Genomic DNA, 19,504 nt, shown 5'->3' on the forward strand with positions numbered 1-19,504 from the left:
TCATTTAGCAGTTCTTGAGATTTTATTACTTGGATTTAAATACTGTTAGGTTCAAACGACCTAAAACATGAGAGAAACACATGAGGCAAAGACAACAGTTTTGAATTTTACTTGCAAGGAGAACGGAGAGATGTGCTCAGTTCCAGATCTCCAACTCGTTCTGACGCACAACTTCCGCCATCCTTCTTTTATTGAAATTAGGAGGTCCCTAGTTACACAGAATTCAAATGTGCCTAAGGGAGGGGGAAACACAAAATAGCAGGTCCCAAACAAAGCAAAAGACTGTAAATCCTAATGGTGAGAACAGCTCTATCTCCAGTCAGTGTCACTTCCCCACAGCAGCTGCATTTCTGTCGCCCTTGACCAGAGAAGTACGAGTTCACACATCAAGCATCATGAACATTAAGTGTGAGTGTCAGTTTCAATTCAGTTCAACTTCAAAGGAAAGATGTTGTATAGTTGTTGTTAAGCGCCTATCTTAAAACACTGCACAGCTGTTGCTCATACCTTGGTTTTAGCTGGTTGAAGGTGTTCAAGATGGAGGCAAGCAGGTGAGTAGGATGTAGGCAGAGGGAGAGAGGCAATGGCAGGCAGGCAAGCAGAGGGGAAAAATGGCAGGCAGGCAAGCAGTGGTATAAATCCAAATTGTTTGTACTCCAAAATAAGGCTAAATAATCCAAATATAAAGGCTCAACAAAAAAGGTCCGAATAAGTAAACTAAAGTGTTCGTTTCCTAAGTTGAAAGGCTTTCACATTCCAAAGATACAAGGCTTAAGCGGTAAAAAACTATATCACTACTAACTATTCCTTTGTCTAACTGAGACTGACTGCCAAGGGAGGGGCAGCCATCTTTACTTGGTCATGTGACCAAAGCTTGTGTCAAAATAAAAGTACGTGGCCTGAGGCCAAGAAATCTTAACCCAAGTAAACATCTAAACTAAGGAAACTAAATTGGCTCTAACATTAAGCATTAGCAAATAATAAGAAACATTAAGTAATGAGAATCAATAAAACAAGAATAAAGAATATAACAAGGTAAAATACTGCGCCCACTGGTGAGCTCCTTCATGGACCCGCTGCAGTTCGCCTACCAGCCGAGCATCGGGATGGACCATGCCGTCATCGACCTCCTCCACACCTCCCTCACTCACCTGGAGAAGGCTGGAAGCACTGTGAGGATCGTGTTTTTGGATTTCTCCAGTGCATTCAACACCATCCAGCCCAGGCTGCTGGGGGACAAACTGCAGGTAGCTGGAGTGGATCACCACCACCTTCTATGGCCAGTGTGAGACTACCATCCGACGCAGAGTTGTTAGGAATGAAGGTGCAACATTGGTCCCCGAACACAGCACACACCCCCTTTCTCAGCTAACAACATATCCACTGCGATCCTGTTCTGGAATACCATAAGGGAAGTTGCTGACAGTTGGCTATGAACAGCCTCAAAACCGCTCTGAGTCCAATTTCCTAAACGTTGAACATTGTAATGGATGTAGTTGATTCTGTCTACGTTCTTATTTATTGTATACCACCAACAAATAGAAGATTCAAAACCAGCATCTATTTGATCCACTAATTTATACTCATCCGGAACACCGCGTGGAACACCGATGGCATCAATATATGTAGGATCACTTTCAGATTGCCATGCAGATCTTTTATTATGACGTCACTGTTCAGGCATAAATCCATGCCTGTGAGTGACTAATTGATCAGCCGACATAGGAAACACAAAAATTAGCATAAGGAGTGTTACTAAGCACATAGTCCTGTAGCTCTCATAGGCAATGTATCAAACAGTCTCTCATCCCCACACCACCACCAGAAATAAAATAAATAACAGAGACACAACTTCAGAAACTTATAATGCATGCATGAGCAGCAGGGTGCAACAAATGAACTTTCCAACAGACAAAAAATATATATCATTTTACAGTAAGAACAGCTTTTCGTTTTGCATTGAAAATTGTATCAAAACTCGTTTCAGAACGAACAAGCGATTTAAAAAGGTGTTTAGTAAAGCTGAAATAATGGAGCTGGTGAGCTTCGGGTGAATGAAAAGCTTACAGGTCAAATACAGCATAAGAGCTGCCCTGCTGGTAGTTACAGGCCAAGGGTAATCTTTCCGTGCTGCAGCATTGTTTCTACCCAGGATGCTAGCTCTGCTAAGGCTGGTGAAAGGAATTGTCACGGTTGTGCTTGCATTTGATGGCAGACACACCTGTGGTGCTATAGAAGGAATGCTGCTGCAGTCACATTGGTCCTTTAGGTTGTTATTTACACTTCACTTGCCATGCCCTATTTTGGTAACGTTCAGTCTTAGACCTGGGGGTTTCCAGAGGTACCATACAAATAAAAACATTCATATGAAGAAAATAGACACTCCCAAACATTTAATTGCACTCTGTAGCCACTTGGGAGTCATTTAAACTTATTTGGTTTCAACTGAGTTGGAGGCTTAGTATAACTATTATGTCTGTCAGGAACACTATGATCACAATTAGCACCGAGGCTAGTATACTACAGCCCCAGCCAATCTTCTGTATTTTTCCTTTTTTTTTTGTATTATCTTTTGTTTATTTTACCCGCTGCTGTCCTTGTGAAGTTTATGAAATCGGTACACTATTTATGGACATCAATAGACCATAACCTGTTGAAGTAGCCTCCCTAAGTGAGAAGGCGGCTCTGAAATCTTCACTGACTTTCGGGTCTACCTGGACTCTATTCGTCTAAGTCCACCCTATTATCAGACTTTGCATCACCTTCCCGGTCGGAGTTTTCAACAGAAATGACCTCCTTGCAATGACTGAGGTGTACCCAGGTTGATCTTTCAGCTATTTTAGCAGCAGTAGGTGTAGACAAAAGGGTCCTTCCCACTTAGGTGAATACCAGTGTTTCTTTTTTACGCTTCTCACTAGGACCCAATCGCCCGGCTCCACCGGTTGGATTTTCTGTTGGGAGACAGAGGGCGTCTCAGTTTCATGACCTTGCTTCTGTTTTTCTAAATTTTTTCTCATGTAATGTTTAAATAGAGCTTAGCCAAATCAACACATTGTGTCCACGGTCTCCCCGTCTCTTCCATGCATTTCTTCAGTCTGTTTTTAATAGTGCCATTAGTTCTTTCAACTAAGCCTGCGCTCTGAGCATGATAGGCACAATGGTGTTTTAAGTCAATATGAAACATAACACTGATTATTTTAACAACTTGATTTACAAAATGAGTACCATTATCACAGTATTTTTTTTCTGGGATACCATATCTGGGTATGATATCTTTGCAGAGTGCTTTAGCAACTGTTAGCGCATCTGGATTTTTCGTTGGAAATAGTTCTATCCATTTTGAAAATGCATCTATTATGACTAGACAGTATTTTTTTCCCCTTCTTATTTAATTCTATGAAGTCCATATGTATAGTTTGGAATGGATATTGGGGAGCAGGAAATTTTCCTCTCCTTGGTCTCAGATTTCCTTGTGAGTTGTGTCTTGCACATGTCAGACATGTTCTACAATTATTTGGTTTTGAATAAGAATTAAATCCATAGGCTGTATAATGCTGCTGTATCTGTCCTACCATCCCTCCTGTTTAGACATGTGTTACACCATGGCTCAATATAGCAGCCCATTTACAGACTTTCTGGTAGGACAGGTTTTCCTGCTGGTCAACTTCCTCAATTTCCAGGTTTGTCTGCAACTCCAGAATATCTGTAGTGCAGAGTTTTCCTGAAAAATTGAACTTTCTTCTCCACCTTTCCTGACTTATTTTCCCCGAACCTTCTGCATATCCTTCCACAAACTTTTCATCCCCCTCAAGTTCGACATCCTTTTTCTTCAACAGCGGCATTTTGTACTATGTGGTCTCACAGAAAAGTTCTCTGGTATCTTAGGTCGCTTTGAGGCGGCCTGCTGTGGCTACGATCTTTCCTGAGGTTCAGCCTCACCCACTGGACCCTTCAGGTGTGTTGGAATCCGGCTCGAAGGACCAAAATGTTAGGTTCAAACGACCTAAAACATGAGAGAAACAAATGAGGCAAAGACAACAGTTTTGAATTTTACTTGCAAGGAGAACGGAGAGATGTGCTCAGTTCCAGATCTCCAACTCGTTCTGACGCACAACTTCCGCCATCCTTCTTTTATTGAAATGAGGAGGTCCCTCGTTACACAGAATTCAAATGTGTCTAAGGGAGGGGGAAACACAAGATAGCAGGTCCCAAACAAAGCAAAAGACTGTAAATCATAATGGTGAGATTATACGTAGGTCTTCACTGATTTGCTTAGCTTAGAGACATTTACAAAAAGTAGCACTCAGCTTGTGCAGTGCAGACGGGGCCTGAAGTGGCCCACAACCAACGTGGAGATTTCAGGCCTTATCAGGGTGAACGTATGAGGAGTGTCCTCCCTCGTGGACTCTGCAGTACTCCTGTCCAGGCACAGCTCTCTTCTTACAAGCTTTGCCAGTTTTTGTGATTCCATATCGCAAGGTCACGCAAGTCGTTCACAGATATACTTATACTTATATAAAATATATACTATAAAGATCCCCCCCAGGTTTCTCAGAGGGATGTCATCAAACAAGACCTGGAAAATCCCCCAAAATATATACTTAAAGAAAAGAAAATAATAAATTAATCTATATCTGTTCTTATTTACTTCCAGCATAAAACACAATTCAACTGAACTGGTAATCAGGGTGGCTGATGTCTGCCAGGTTAGGTTTCTAGAAATATGAAGGTCACGGTATTGAAAGCTTACAATACAAGAAGACTGAATTGGGGATGTGGCAAGCAGGTTATTCCTGACAAACTACCTGTGACGCAGGCCTGGGAGTTGACGAATTACACGAATTATCTTTCACACATTTCCCCCTCAGTGTTTTACTTTTTGTTAATGGCCAATTTACAGGACAAGGATTAATACAGTAGTACAAACATGTTCTTGTACACATGTACACATAAAACTGAACAGAATCCAAAGGATCTGGCCACACACACACAACTAAAACCTGTGTAAATACAGACATACGCACAGCTTATACAAACCCTCGAGCAAACAGCCACTATTTACACTAACTGCATTCATTTTCGTTTTTGACAAGTCCATTGAACACACCGTCTGCTTTGCTTTTGTCAAACTTGCACAGTGAAGTTAACCATTTTAAAATGGTGAAAGGCATACTTGTATTTTTATGGTCCCAGTTGTTTCACAGGCATCATCAGTGAGATACATTGATGCAGATTATTTTCAAAAATTACTTCTTTTTCCTCACAAAGCTTAAACTGAATCCTCCAGACTCACTTCTGTGGCGTAGAAGATGGTGGATATGAGCAGAGGGAAGAAGCCTTCTGCTTCTGGGCCACAGCCCACAGCTGGTTCACAAACCAGTGACCTGCAAAAGTCACATGAACAAACTGAAATACGAGCCAGAAATGCTGCGATTGCATCCTCTTCGGGTTTGTACCCAGGGAGAGTGCGAGCAGCAGCAGGCTGAGGCTGCCGAGGTCCAGCGCCGGTTGCTGGTTCACCTCTGCCGCTGCGTTCAGAGGCACGCTGAGCAGCAACGCGGCCCGAGAGAACGCTGGACAGCGCAGGAAGGTCAGCAGGACGGCACACACCACAAAATAGCCTGTGTGTGCAATACATGTCCACATGGCTGTCAAGCTCAAGCCTGGAATTACAAGACACACAAAAGGTTTAAGAACATTGATGAAAGTTTTACACAGACAAACGTTGATTTGATCATCTCCAGAATTTAATGCTCCGAACTTTTTCATTTCATGGTATCATACAATATTTTTTTAATACAGTGGGACCTCTACTTACGAAATTAATTGGTTTCGGAAGTTGTTTCGTAACCTGAAAATTACGTAAGTAGAGACGCCTTTTCCATGTAAATGCCCTAATCCGTTACAAGCCCCCCAAAATTCGGACATAATTTTTTTTATAAATCATAAAATTGCATCAAAACATGTAACAAATACATGTTACAATTAGATTACCACACAATAAATGTAGGAATTCAGTGCAAGGCTTCTCCAGGAACAAAATTAACTTTATTACAGGCTAATCCTACATTAGCCGTCATTACTAGCAACGAACGTTAACACTTGTGGTAACACCGCCATCTCATGGACAAACATACGAACACCCACAATAAATAAAAGTTAAACGAAGGCGACGCTGGGCATGGTAGCGTTCTGTATGCTTAGGGAGGAACACTTCACCGCTGACCACCCCTTCCTCTTCTTCATCAGACACAATAAGACCAAGTCCATCCTCTTCCTCGGCAGATACTCATCTCCACAGTAGATGAAGTATGGGGACATTTGTGAAACAAATAAAGTATTTTAAAACCCTGAAACAAAGTATCTTTCTCCCTGTTAATAGTCAAACATCTTGAATTGGATGCTATTTGTTTTAGTTTAGGCCACCAAGTGGGAATTAACAAACATAATTTATGAAATAAAAAATCATTTGGCACCAATTCCTGTCGTGCACCACCATCACTTGAAATATTCCACAATTTGGGGATTTTAGAAGGTTCGATCTACAACCAGGTGGTAAATGTTTTAAGATCTCTTTGCAGTTCGTTTGGGTAAATGAGTTGGTTACAATGCTTAAAAAAGCTGCTAGGCAACTGTTGTTGGGTGTATCTCAGTGCAGGATATGGAACTTGTTTGCCTTCTGAAACGGCAAGCCCATTGTCAGAGTTGGATAACAATTAGGTACATTCATACTGACATATTTACAATAGTTGTCATCCAGTTCATAGGCCAAAGTGGGCAAATGCAACACCAGCCCCTGAAAACACCAAATATTAAGGATAAAAGTGAAGCCTATGCTCTTTGGACAATCAAAGCTCCCTCAGTCAAAATGTAATCATCTGTTCCTTGGACCATTTGGCCAACATTTCCTGTAAATTTGATTCAAATGAACAGACAGACAGGCGCCAGCCTTAACTACAAGGGTTGGCCCAATTTGGATGCCTTTGTCTATTTCATGAAGCACTACCAGTGAGAATATTCTTTAGACGTAAAAGCAAAAGCTCTAAATCGGATCAAATGCTGCAGGGAAGAAAAAGTACATTCGCAAACTAGTGGAAAAGAGACTCTAGGACAGGGGTCACCAACATAGTGCCCGTGGGCACCAAGTCTCCCGCAATGACCACATGAGTCGCCCGCAAGCCTGTTCTAAAAATAGCAAAACTCGCAAGTGAGGTGCGTCTAAGAAAATTTTTACTACCGTTATTTTTTTAAATCACACCTGCATTTACGTAGATTTCAAAATGACAATGGTGAGTGGAGTGCAATTTTCTACCCCAAAAACATGGCAAAAAGAAGACAGTAAATTTATCATTTTCAAAGTGAATGGGAGGAAGAGTAATTTTTTACTACTGTGAAAGGAAGGTGTGTATGTTGCATAACATGGTTCAACATAGTTTATGAATTGTTAAAATGGTTTAGTTTCTAATGGTTGAAAGGGTCTGGTGAAAACTCAACATTTTTTTCTGATCAAATGTAGAAGTGATCAGATGAACAATTGCTGAGATTAATAATAATAAAGTGTTGAATATTGATCTTTTCTTTTACCCACTCTAAGTTATTGACACACACACACACACACACACACACACACACACACACACACACACACACACACACACAATTTGTTATTTTAGAGGAGTGTGTCAAGCAGTAGCCCTTCACATGACTTGGTACCCATGACGTAGCTCTTGGTTTCAAAAAAGTTGGTGACCCCTGCTCGAGGAACTTGCATTGCCAGTGTGAAGCGCCAGAACCGGAAATTCGCCATACATTTCCTTTAACGCGCGACTTAAAGGCTCTTCTGTCCTCCCCTCACTTCCTATTGCTGAACAGCTTCAGGTAGGAGATGCAACTCTTCATACGTTTTTAGATTGGATTTTTAAAGTCGTGCTGTTATGTGCTGTACTTGCGGAATCCAGTTAATCTAATAAGCGGTGTTTGGTGTTTGGTGTCTATATTTGCGCTGACATCCATCTTGGTCGCTGGCAGGTCCTCTGGCAACGCCATAATTTGGACACTTTGACTACCTGGACTGTCAGACGGTGGACAAGCGATCAATCCGGAAGAAGAGGTGAGATAAGTTACAGGCGTGCAGGATTAATGGCGAATTCTAAATCAGAAACTCGGTGAGCGTGGAAGCTTTTGCATTTATTTGCAAGTGTGTCGTTCGGGATGTTTGTTAGAAGACACAAGTTAGCTGCCAATTGTCCTAAAGGTTGAACATCATCAGGAATGTCTGTACGGGAATGGGAAATTCAACAGAACTTTTTAAAAGACTCAATAACCGGATTGATCTGATGCTCTTGTGCAGCCTCAGTAAATGGAAATGTGCATCCTTTTACGTGGGAGGTGTGTGAAGCCCACAAGCCCAAACTGATTTGTTCTGTTAGTTGAGCTGCTTTTTCTGTCCAGTATCTGAATTATTACATGTCTATTACAGAAATCCCTCAAATGTATTGTGTATTTTTTCCACACATGCTTAATGCAAAATCACAATTATTACCTAATGGAGTGTCAGAATAAATTGAAAAGACATAAATGATTCGAATATATTAAGAGTTTAAATTTTAATTTGTCAAATCTATCAGTCATTCAAACTGTGAATGTTGTGGCACTGCTTGAGCAGTTCAAACACGATAAAGTTGTTAAACTTCTACCTGCTGAGCCTGTTGGACAGCATTACAGACCAGGTTATCTCCTATTTTTAATGACCTGTTATGCACACTAGTATATTTTCTATTCCAGATGAGCTCTCAGGATAACCAGAAACCGTGGAGGGTGTTGGTGACTGGAGGATCTGGCATAGTGGGAAAGGGCCTCCAGTGTGTGGTGAAAGAGATGGGGGGAGCCAAGGAAGGGGAGGAGTGGTTATTCCTTTCCTCCAAAGATATCAATCTATTGTAAGGTTATAGCACGCACTCATATGCAAATTAAAACACTGCTGACACACCCAGCTCAGAGGCTGCCTGAACACTCACTCTGTAATTAAATCCTGCACTCAGGAATTTGGAGAATACGCGAGAAGTCTTTGAAAAGTTTCAGCCAACCCACGTTATCCACCTTGCTGCTATGGTTGGAGGACTTTTCATGAACATGAGACAGAACCTGGACTTCCTGGTATGAATCACTATATATGACCATAGTTTTCAGTCGGTAGGTTCCACTGTGACACTAAAGGCCACTAGAATAAAAGATTCACATGCTTTGCTTTGACCTGCTGAATGTCAGATCTTGTGTGTTGATGGCTTCATCTCCTCTAGAGAAACAATCTCACCATCAATGACAATGTGCTGCTGGCATCACATGAAATTGGTGTGACCAAGGTGGTCTCCTGCCTCTCCACCTGCATCTTCCCTCATAATGGCCCCTTCCCCCTTGACGAGTCGATGGTAAAACAACCACGTGGCTGCAGCTTGTTGCAAAGCATCTGTAAATACGTGACAAACATTTTCTCTGTGTTAAAGATCCCGTTTGGGCCACCACATGATTCAAACTATGGATATGCCCACGCAAAGAGAACGGTTGCTATCCTTAACAGGTAGAAAGGCTGGTTTTTAGTAAATTTGCCAGCTGGGAGAGTCTTTTCTATATAGCTGTGTGTGTTTTGCAGGGGTTATTACGAGCAGCACGGACGGCGCTACACGGCTGTGATCCCTACCAACGTGTTTGGTCCTCATGACAACTTCAACTTTGCAGATGGTCACGTGATGTCGGGCATCATACACAAAACCTACATCGCCAAAAGTGAGTCATATTGTTGTTTCCACTTGAAACATGTCACAAATCTGTCTTCACATGGGAGAATAAATACTGTTTTATCCTGTTAAAATACAGGGAGATGCTGATGCTAAACCAGTTCTGTACTGGAACACTTGAGTTAAGGGTCTGGATCACTACAATATCACTCACATCTTCTGTTCCTATCATTTAGGGGACAAAACTCCCCTGGTGGTTTTGGGTTCCGGCACCCCGAGGAGACAGTTGATATACTCTGTGGACCTGGGTCGTCTCATTCTGTGGTCCTTGAGAGATTATGATGAGATTGATCCGGTCATCCTGTGCGGTGAGACTTTGTCCGTCGTAGCTTCGTATCTTTAGAGTTCACCAGTTCATTTACTTTAAACTGGTTGCAGGTGATGTTGAATCTGAGGTGTCCGTCAAAGAGGCAGCAGAGGCTGTGAAGAAAGCCATGGACTTTGATGGAGAAATCGTTGTATCCTTTCACTCTGCTACATTAAAGCAGTGTTTTAATCCGAGAGATCCTTATATCCAACTGCTGGCAAACAAGCTGCAGCACAAATGCAGGATGACTTGAGAGCGCCAGCAAATGGGACTTTCATGTCATTTCCTTAACTGGTGACCTCAAGTTTGACAAGAGCAAAGGAGACGGTGTGTTCAAGAAGACGGCCAGCAATGCAAAGCTGCGCAAATACCTGCCAGACTTCAAATTCACGCCCTTCGATCAAGGTGAGAGGCCCAGTTTGTGAGTTTGGACAGTTTGTGAGTTTGGCTTCATGTTTGACCTCATTGCTCCTGATCTTACCTGCAGCTTTAAAGGAAACCTGCGACTGGTTTGTAGCCAACTACGACTCGGCCCGGAAGTGAACCCTTTTCTCAAAACCAGCGGTACAGTCTGCCGTTCAGGAGCTGCTGTGATGGCCATCAGGACGTTGATGGGTTCCTCTTGCTGTTGCAGGTTCTACGCTGCAGGTGTTTTAATAAATAAGTTTAAAAAAAAAAAAAAAAAAAGCTCTGATTTCATCTGTGGTGGCTCGGTCTGAAATTCATTAAGCAGTTCTTGAGATTTTATTACTTGGATTTAAATACGTAGGGTTTATGGAATATTTTAACTTGGTTAAATCTTGATATACAACATGAAAATATAAAGGTGATTGGATCTTTCAGGGAACATTCTTAATGTGTGGAAATCAACCACATTTTAAATTTCATACTCCATGAAGGCAAATTCAGTACTTAAGATACAGAGATAATTTATTAATTTAAAAGCAAGATTATAAAATGAGACATTTACAAAAAATGCTTGTGCAGCGCAGACGGGGCCTGAAGTGGCCCACAACCAACTAACGTGGAGATTTCAGGCCTTATCAGGGTGAACGTACGAGGAGTGTCCTCCCTCGTGGACTCTGCAGTACTCCTGTCCAGGCACAGCTCTCTTCTTACAAGCTTTGCCAGTTTTTGTGATTCCATTGCACAGCTGACGGCCTGAAAAGGAGCTGAGCGGAGGGAAAATCCTTCAACGTTTCAAACGTGTGATGTGACATCTTAAATCTACCGTCCTGACCTGTTGCTGATGACCGACGACGTCGGACACGCACTTCGTGGGGGAATCGCAAAGTCACGCGAGTCGTTCACAGCATCAAAGATCCCCCCCAGGTTTTTCAGAGGGATGTCATCAAACAAGACCTGGAAAATCCCCCAAAATATATACTTAAAGAAAATAAAAATAAATCTATATCTGTTCTTATCTACTCCCAGCATAAAACACAATTAAATTGAACTGGTAAGGTTAAAAGACAAGAAGGCTGAATTGGGGATGTGGCAAGCAGGTTATTCCTGACAAACTACCTGTGACGCAGGCCTGGGAGTTGACGAATTACAGGAAACACTTTTCATAAACATGGTCTCTGGTTTCCACTGTCTGTGAGGAGGTGAAACTGCAGATATGGCAAAATCACCTGTGTGTGAAAGCACAAGTCAAACCAAAACCAAATAACTATTCTAACCGGAGGATGAAGTTTTGACAGTCAAACCTGAGCCAAAGCTGTCCTGATGAGACAGGTTGTCCTGCTCCATGAAACCATCCAATTCATCTCTGTGGGAATAAAGCAGCAGATCACATCAAGAACAACATTTCTGTTCCAGAGAAACTCATCTTTCACACATTTCCCCCTCAGTGTTTTACTTTTTGTTCATGGCCAATTTACAGGACAAGGATGAATACAGTAGTACAAACATGTTCTTGTACACATGTACACATAAAACTGAACAGAATCCAAAGGATCTGGCCACACACACACAACTAAAACCTGTGTAAATACAGACATACGCACAGCTTATACAAACCCTCGAGCAAACAGCCACTATTTACACTAACTGCATTCATTTTCGTTTTTGACAAGTCCATTGAACACACCGCCTGCTTTGCTTTTGTCAAACTTGCACAGTTAAGTTCACCATTTTAAAATGGTGAAAGGCATACTTGTATTTTTATGGTCCCAGTTGTTTCACAGGCATCATCAGTGAGATACATTGATGCAGATTATTTTCAAAAATTACTTCTTTTTCCTCACAAAGCTTAAACGGAATCCTCCAGACTCACTTCTGTGGCGTAGAAGATGGTGGATATGAGCAGAGGGAAGAAGCCTTCTGCTTCTGGGGCTCGATGATGTCACACAGGGCGAGTGGCGGTGGGGCAGCTGGTCTTCTGAAACCAGCCCACAGCTGGTTCACAAACCAGTGACCTGCAAAAGTCACATGAACAAACTGAAATACGAGCCAGAAATGCTGCGATTGCATCCTCTTCGGGTTTGTACCCAGGGAGAGTGCGAGCAGCAGCAGGCTGAGGCTGCCGAGGTCCAGCGCCGGTTGCTGGTTCACCTCTGCCGCTGCGTTCAGAGGCACGCTGAGCAGCAACGCGGCCCGAGAGAACGCTGGACAGCGCAGGAAGGTCAGCAGGACGGCACACACCACAAAATAGCCTGCGTGTGCAATACATGTCCACATGGCTGTCAAGCTCAAGCCTGGAATTACAAGGCACACAAAAGGTTTAAGAACATTGATGAAAATTTTACACAGACAAACGTTGATTTGATCATCTACACAGTTTAATGCTTCAAACTTTTTCATTTCATGGTATCACACAATATTTTTTATACTTCAATCCATTTTTTGAGGGCAGACGGGTTAAAAACGTCTGATTCAATCTGTGCTTCATTAAAGGGAGACGGGGGACGAGCCCAGGAGGGGCGTGATCATGTCTCACCTGCCCATCCCAGGTAGCCCTGGATGATGTGAAGCCTTTCCTCCACGCGACCCTGCATGTTGTCGATGTAGTGCAGCATGGACCCCAGCGTGCTGTTCATGAGCTCCAGTTTGTCCATCAGGTCGCTGTAATACTGAGACGTCTGGTCCTGGTACTGCAGAAACTCCAGCATGCTGCTGTCTGCCCGCAGAAGAACACATGAATAAAACCACATAAACAAAAGATCAAGTTTGTGATATTTATTACCGATTTTTTGGTAGATGTCCTGGGCTTGATGTCTGACATCTGTCAGGTCTTTCACAATGGACTGGTGGTTCTTCTGCACCTCTGAGCCTTGGATCTGCAGATGTTCACTCACATTCTCTAAAAAGGAGCGACGGGTTACAAGATGTCATGTAAAACTATTCACAACGACACGGGGTCTGAGTTTGAAAAGCAAGAAGGCAGCAAAGCTTCTACCCATTCTCTGAGTGATGCCCTGAATGAGCTGGGCCACCAGTTCCTGTCCTGAGGCGATGAGGGCTTTTTCCTGGCTGAGGCGCCGCAGGTTGTCCGTCAGTGAACTCTCCATTAGCTCCTGACCTTCATTCAGTTTCCCCTGTTGGGTCTGCAGAGCCTTGTGGCCGTCCAGCAGCTTGTCCAGCGAGGCTGCAGTCAGTTCCTTCAGTTCCAGCTGGCCGTCCTGGGTCAAAAGGCAAAGCAGGACAATTGTAGCAGTGTCATTTTGAACATACACTATCATGACCTTTTTCTTAATTTTACTTGCTTATGCACAACCCTGCTGTCCATCCAGGAAATGTACCTTGAGGTCCCTCATTGCGTCTAGTTGGCTTGTTGCCGTGGAGATGAGAGCATTGACCGTGTGCTCGGCTCTGCGTCGAAACAGCTGCTGGCGAGCCGAGTAGCAGACAGAGCGCGCTCTGTTGCTGATGATGTGGTAGGCGTTCCACGTGTCCGAATCCATGTCCGCCGTGCACTCTTTTAAAGTCTGAAGAATCACAATGGGGGGTGGAAATAACAACGAATGTGCGAGACGCACCGCCTTCTTTCCATCAACCTTTTGCTCACCATTTCCTCCGTGCACAGGTAGGTCCGGCGCCCCTCGCTCTCGGCCTGACAGTTGAACAGAATCACACCCAGTTTTGCGAGCTGCTCCTCTGACAGACTGTCACAACTGGCTTTCAGCTGAGCGATCACCTTCAACAGAATCAGAACATTGCACTCATGTTAAAAGCGCTAATGCCGACAGTTTTTATATTTACACACTGCCACTGACTAAAAGCCCGTTAGAACCAGTCATTTGAAACAGTGTCCCATTACAACCAGTCTACTTAGACCTCTTTCCAACAGGAACAACTCCACTTGGAGGAGTCAGTTTGTTACCGCTAATTTTCCCCTCTTAAACTTAAGAAAGGGTGTTAAATGAGTGGGGGACCAAGTAAGAAGAACTTCTCACTTTCCTAGGGAATTTTTCACGGTGACATTTTCAAAGTGCGTTCGCCTCATCTGCCAGTCTACCGTCGCAAGTAGGGAAATGTGGAGCGGCGTTTTCGGACTGTTCAAACCAGCTGAGAAAGAACGGAACTAAATTCCCAGTTGTTTTTCCACAATGGCAAAAAATGTACATAGTTAATTATGTTGTGTTGTGCAACATATGTGCGTATGCAACGCACATCAACGCCAATTGTAAGAATCCTCCATAGTTTTCCAAATAAATATAACAGGTTGATCATTTTGACTTGGTCATTTCATAAGTAGCTCGCATGCTGAAAAAGTGTGAGCACCCCTGGATGAGTATAACAATCCCCTCCCCCCACCACCACTCATTATTCTTAATTGCAGCTCAATTATATCAGTTTGAGGTGGATTCTTAGACAAACCCTGTAATGGCAGCTGTCTAATGGGCTGATCTCCATCTGTTTTGCCTCAGCTAAAAACTTCTCGTCGGCAGTAACCATCTCAAACTGAGCCTCCTTGGCAAGCAGGGTGGGGGCCACAGAGGGAGGTGGAGGTGCAGCTGCTGGTGGAGGAGAGCCCGTCTCCGACCGCCTTATCCACTCAAAGAGGCCCCTGACTGCAGGAGCTGGACAGACCAACAGTGCGGTCAGCAGATAGACCAGGGCGTGGTGGAGCATGTCTGAAACACAAGAAATAAAGACAGATTTTTTTAATTTTACATTCACGGTTAGAGACAGTCCTGGATTCGACAGCTGCAGCTTGATGTTCTCACACCAACGCCAGCAAACGTATCAAATGTGCGATTATTATTTCTGCATTAGATGCTTGCACAGCTAACGTAGGAGGCACACATTAGACAGTAAAAACGGTAATTCAGGGTAGAGTAAAGACCACAGTCAAGACTTGCCCAGGCATGTCTGCTCTGCGGCACAAGTTACAATAAACCGCCTCCTGTGCACCACTGCAACGTGGGATGCACACGGACAAGCAAAGACAGGCACTTTGTGTTTTAAGTGCAATGCACCCAACTGCGCAACCTAAATCGATTCTAAATAAAACTTTCAGCATTCCAAATAATTGTTGGTCCACGTACCTGCCGAGGACTCCTGCAGGAGAGCTCCCCTCACAGCTGAGGACAATGACAGCTAATGTTTGTGCACGTCATCTCACCGGCCTATACGTCATCGACGCGGCCAATATCATTGGTTGAGTATTTAAGGGGCGGGCCGGAGGAGGCAGTAGGTTTGATTTATGTCACAGGCGCTACAGAAAGACACACACCGGGCTCGCTGACACTGCCGCCCCTCTGGCGCAGCAGCTGACGTGTGAGTAACAAACGCACAGATAGTTCACGCTTTTCGCCTGCCCGCGGGTGCGTATCCTGTCTAACATGCACCTTTAACGGCATAGGTACAATTGATTTTTTGTTGAACGACGAACGTCAGACATTCAGAAAAATCATCAGGTGAATACATAAGCTAGCACCAGCGTTAGCCGGTGTCGCTCTCGCCGTCTCCTGACACTGTCACTCCGTGTTATTTTATGGTTGTCCAGCAAATAAGAAGCACGTGTATTGTATTTCTAATCTCTTGGATTAATCCCTTGCTAACCCTGGCTCTGTGCAGCGGGGTTAGTTTTCTACTATTGTGGCATGTTTTCTGACAGGATTTTTAAGATCCTAACTTCATGTATGCTAAACACAGCTAAGCTTTAAGTTAGCAGCAGCCTCCCGTGGGCATGCTGACTTCGTATTAGCCTCCCAAGCCGTGTGGACATTGTGCCGTCGGGCTAGCCTTCACTAGCCGCCGAGCTAACTGAGATACACAACAATGAATGACTCCACCAACAAGAAGCAGAACTGGGACGTGAGGGAGACTGAGTTGTTGCTCGAAATCCTCAAAGAGCTGGACATCAAGAATTGCTTAGACGGCAGGAAAGTGAGGAATAACAAACTGTTCAAGGTGGCGCATCGGAGAATGACAGCAGCCGGGTATCATAGGACTGTGGATCAGTTAAAGTTTCGTTGGAAACTTCTTAAAAGTGCGTACTACAAACGACAGAGAGAGCCAAACTCGCCAGCACCGACCAAAATTCAGGGTTGGTGGCGGTATGAGAAGACGATGGTTGCTATCATGGAGTCCAGACACTCCCTGGTCGGAGATGGGGTCCTCAGCTCAGACAGGAATGATGAAGTGACTGAAGAGTCGGATGGAGAAGCATCGATGCTGACCTGGCCGCAGCCCTGCACCGACACTTCCACTCAGAATTTGGATTTAATTGTAGGGATGATGCAGATGCCATTATAGCTGTGTGCTGTCATGTGGATTATTTGCTACTTGCATTCATTTCTAAGCCAATTCGGTATTTCGTTTCGTGACGTCGAAATAGTGATGTTTCGGTGGGATGTTTCTACCAAATGAACCTTCAAAAGTACATTTAAAACATCCAGTCTTTATTATTTCCTATCTGAAACCGGTAACGTCTGCTGCATGATATGGTCACCAACGCAGCTATTTTAGTTACAATATAATGTACATATCGTTATATTTTACTATACAGTTATTGGAAGTTGTGTTTTATGTGATGCGTGAAAAATGCATCCTAAAGATAATGGCTGTACAAGATGCATCTGTGGACGTGCACGTTTCTTTAAAATGGTGTTTTGTCACATTTTTCCCATCGCAACTTCTTCAGATTTCAATATTACACTTGATGTATGTATCTACTGATTATATTCAAAATATAATTATTTAACATAATTAGTTATTCTTAATTGCAAGATTGTTGATTTTTGTGGATTTGGCTGATTTAGTAGATCGAGGCTGAGCTGTTGATTTACCAAAGAACCCATAAAATGTTTTCTTGAGTACGCAGGTTAATGTCGGAATGATTCTGGGAGAACCCTCCAGCTGCTAGCATGACGTTGATGCTTCCATTTCTCCTAGATCAAAATGGACCCAGAGATGGACCGGCAGCTGAAGGTCGGGTTTATCGGTGCAGGAAACATGGCTTTTGGAATCACAAAGGGCATGATGTCAGGTGACTGGGGGAGGGGGGTGTGTGCAGAGCTGAAGGTTATCGTAGGTAACATCAAGTAACAGTGGTTCTGTTCTCATTAAAGGAAATATCCTTTCTGGGAACATCAAAGTGAGTGCCCCTTCCATCCGGAACCTGGGACGCTTCCAGGTATTTATCCAGTCTCGCTGGGCCGATCGGATGCAGGCGCGCGCCGCCCTCATGTCGAGCATTTCTGCCTCTGGATTTCAGGAGCTCGGGGTTCCCGTCACTCACTCCAACACAGAAGTGGTCTGTGGCTCGGACGTGGTTTTCATCGCGGTCAAACCTCACTTGGTTCCGCATGTCCTCGCTGAGATCTCGCCGCACGTCACCGATAGGCACATCATCGTGTCCGTCGCAGCCGGAGTAACGCTGGCCACATTAGAGGAGGTGAGTCTGGCGGAGGCTGCAACACGGCTGTGGGGGGGGGCAGAAGATCTCATGTTCTGCTCTTCCGACTGCAGCTTCTACCTGAGAACTCGGTGGTCATCAGGATGATGCCCAACCTGCCCTGCTTGGTTCAGGAAGGGGCTCTGCTGTTTGCGCGTGGATCCAATGCAAAGCCCGAGGACGGCGCGCTGCTCCGCTCCTTGCTGCACCGCTGTGGGTTGGTGGAGGAGGGACCCGAGACGTGGATCGACATTCACACCGGGATAAGTGGGAGCGGGGTCGCTTTCGTGAGTCTCAAAATGAAATCCACCGGTGGATCGCCTCCGTTGGTCTCCATCTCGTGACGAATGTGATGTGATCTCAGCTCCGGGGACCCGTAGGTTGACGCGGGTCACTGCTCTCCACAGGTGTACCTGTTTGCGGAGGCTCTGGCGGAGGGGGCGGTTAAAATGGGAATGCCGAGCGCTCTGGCGCACAGCATCGCGTCTCAAACCGTCCTGGTCAGTCTCGCCCTCCCGTTTCGCTCTCCGGAGTTCTCGCTCCAGACTCATGTGTCCTGCTTGATTTGGTGTCTCCTGTCAGGGCGCTGGGAGGGTCTTGTGCGATTCGGGGAAGCATCCGGCTCAGCTGCGCGCGGAGGTGTGCACCCCGGGCGGAACGACCATCTACGGGCTTCACACCCTGGAGCAGGGAGGCGTGAGGGCGGCCACCATGAGCGCTGTGGAGTCCGCCACCGAGAGAGCCAGAGAGCTCGGCCGCAGGTCTTCGGCGAGATGCACGAAGTAACCCTCGCACTTCCTGCCTTTGAATGACCTCACGGGACCTTTTCCAAGCGGAACAGCAGGAATTATTTTCCTTTTTTTGAACCTTAATTCATCACAGATCTTCCGTTTGACCACCTTCAAATGATGTTTACGTGGACGATTGAGCGTCTTCGACACTGACCAGTAACAGGTCAAAGCTACTGACGCATCATTTCTCATGTGCAACAATAATCATTCCTCTCCGTTTCGGAAATTCCGAAAGACTAATTTGAATATGCTCATAGTTTCTACCACATTTCCGGTTTGCTGGTGTCTCTTTCAGCCGTAGCTCTCGTCGTGAGATACCCCGATTCATCCCCCGTTATGCTGCCACGTCGCCATGGCGACACGTGTCAACTGTGTAAATAATGCACAACCATTTCAAACAATTCTGCCATAACTTACATTTGTAAAAAGTCTTAATAGTTGCTGTGCCGAGGTGATGACTCTGTATCAAATGGTCAATTGCACACTTTTACACATAATTTATATAAAATGATATACTGTAAAAAGCTGTTTAAAATTCACATCCACATTACTGTTGTTCATCTCTGTGATGGATGTCTGATGTAAAGAATTGGAGCCATGGCTGTGGAGATTGGAATTGATGTTTTAAATTAAAATGTGATATTTGGTCAAACTGCAACCAGCTTTGTGCTTCACCTTGTTTGAAAATATTCACTGACATTTTGCAGGGTTTATTCTAGTCAGTGGATAAATGGCAGCCACTGTATCAAAATAGAGGATGTTGGGG

General features: G+C 44.3%; 3 protein-coding genes across 12 annotated transcripts; 2 read left to right on the forward strand and 1 right to left on the reverse strand.

Moving 5' to 3' along the window:
* Positions 1-98: 98 nt before the first annotated feature.
* bmb (brambleberry) lies at positions 99-15,736 on the reverse strand. 7 transcript variants are annotated; one of them, XM_057037723.1, is made up of 14 exons: positions 15,594-15,733; positions 14,923-15,179; positions 14,111-14,239; positions 13,845-14,030; positions 13,502-13,724; positions 13,289-13,405; positions 13,043-13,222; positions 12,594-12,800; positions 12,380-12,521; positions 11,811-11,872; positions 11,626-11,714; positions 11,342-11,463; positions 11,160-11,273; positions 10,604-10,743 (listed from the first exon to the last, which is right to left on the reverse strand). In XM_057037723.1, exons 2-14 carry the CDS (start codon positions 15,175-15,177, stop codon positions 10,680-10,682), a joined length of 1,890 nt encoding a protein of 629 aa, XP_056893703.1. In that variant the 5' UTR covers positions 15,178-15,179; positions 15,594-15,733; the 3' UTR covers positions 10,604-10,679. The 7 variants fall into 7 exon arrangements, 3 of the variants coding, with proteins under 3 accessions (XP_056893703.1, XP_056893702.1, XP_056893704.1); XM_057037722.1 differs by having other exon boundaries at positions 11,626-11,735; positions 15,594-15,731; XR_008951283.1 differs by having other exon boundaries at positions 10,608-10,743; positions 11,072-11,273; positions 11,626-11,735; positions 15,594-15,729.
* LOC130528410 (GDP-L-fucose synthase-like) lies at positions 8,029-10,788 on the forward strand. The gene is made up of 10 exons (XM_057037740.1): positions 8,029-8,110; positions 8,785-8,939; positions 9,042-9,156; positions 9,300-9,428; positions 9,504-9,577; positions 9,650-9,783; positions 9,971-10,102; positions 10,173-10,252; positions 10,407-10,506; positions 10,589-10,788. Exons 2-10 carry the CDS (start codon positions 8,785-8,787, stop codon positions 10,642-10,644), a joined length of 975 nt encoding a protein of 324 aa, XP_056893720.1. The 5' UTR covers positions 8,029-8,110; the 3' UTR covers positions 10,645-10,788.
* A 28-nt stretch (positions 15,737-15,764) lies between the features above and the next one.
* Positions 15,765-19,396, forward strand: pycr3 (pyrroline-5-carboxylate reductase 3). 4 transcript variants are annotated; one of them, XM_057037730.1, is made up of 7 exons: positions 15,765-15,825; positions 17,446-17,539; positions 17,622-17,686; positions 17,768-17,947; positions 18,022-18,234; positions 18,355-18,447; positions 18,530-19,396. In XM_057037730.1, exons 2-7 carry the CDS (start codon positions 17,452-17,454, stop codon positions 18,731-18,733), a joined length of 843 nt encoding a protein of 280 aa, XP_056893710.1. In that variant the 5' UTR covers positions 15,765-15,825; positions 17,446-17,451; the 3' UTR covers positions 18,734-19,396. The 4 variants fall into 4 exon arrangements, with proteins under 4 accessions (XP_056893710.1, XP_056893709.1, XP_056893708.1 ...); XM_057037729.1 differs by lacking the exon at positions 15,765-15,825 and adding an exon at positions 15,828-15,965; XM_057037728.1 differs by lacking the exon at positions 15,765-15,825 and adding an exon at positions 15,865-16,779.
* The last annotated feature ends 108 nt before the right edge of the window (positions 19,397-19,504 follow it).

Source organism: Takifugu flavidus, chromosome 7 (genome assembly GCF_003711565.1).
Source record: "Takifugu flavidus isolate HTHZ2018 chromosome 7, ASM371156v2, whole genome shotgun sequence".
NCBI lineage: Eukaryota > Metazoa > Chordata > Actinopteri > Tetraodontiformes > Tetraodontidae > Takifugu > Takifugu flavidus.

Bases quoted from the DNA above. Each gene is read 5' to 3' on its own strand.
- LOC130528410 (XM_057037740.1), top strand. From the start codon at position 8,785: ATGAGCTCTCAGGATAACCAGAAACCGTGGAGGGTGTTGGTGACTGGA. The intron at 8,940-9,041 runs GTAAGGTTATAG...TCCTGCACTCAG, and splicing joins TCCAAAGATATCAATCTATT to GAATTTGGAGAATACGCGAG. The intron at 9,429-9,503 runs GTAAAACAACCA...TCTGTGTTAAAG, and splicing joins TCCCCCTTGACGAGTCGATG to ATCCCGTTTGGGCCACCACA.
- bmb (XM_057037722.1), bottom strand. From the start codon at position 15,177: ATGCTCCACCACGCCCTGGTCTATCTGCTGACCGCACTGTTGGTCTGT. The intron at 14,240-14,922 runs GTTTGTCTAAGA...ATTCTGTTGAAG, and splicing joins TAGACAGCTGCCATTACAGG to GTGATCGCTCAGCTGAAAGC. The intron at 13,406-13,501 runs GTAGAAGCTTTG...GCTCCTTTTTAG, and splicing joins GGGCATCACTCAGAGAATGG to AGAATGTGAGTGAACATCTG.
- pycr3 (XM_057037728.1), top strand. From the start codon at position 16,330: ATGAATGACTCCACCAACAAGAAGCAGAACTGGGACGTGAGGGAGACT. The intron at 17,948-18,021 runs GTGAGTCTGGCG...TTCCGACTGCAG, and splicing joins CGCTGGCCACATTAGAGGAG to CTTCTACCTGAGAACTCGGT. The intron at 18,235-18,354 runs GTGAGTCTCAAA...TGCTCTCCACAG, and splicing joins GTGGGAGCGGGGTCGCTTTC to GTGTACCTGTTTGCGGAGGC.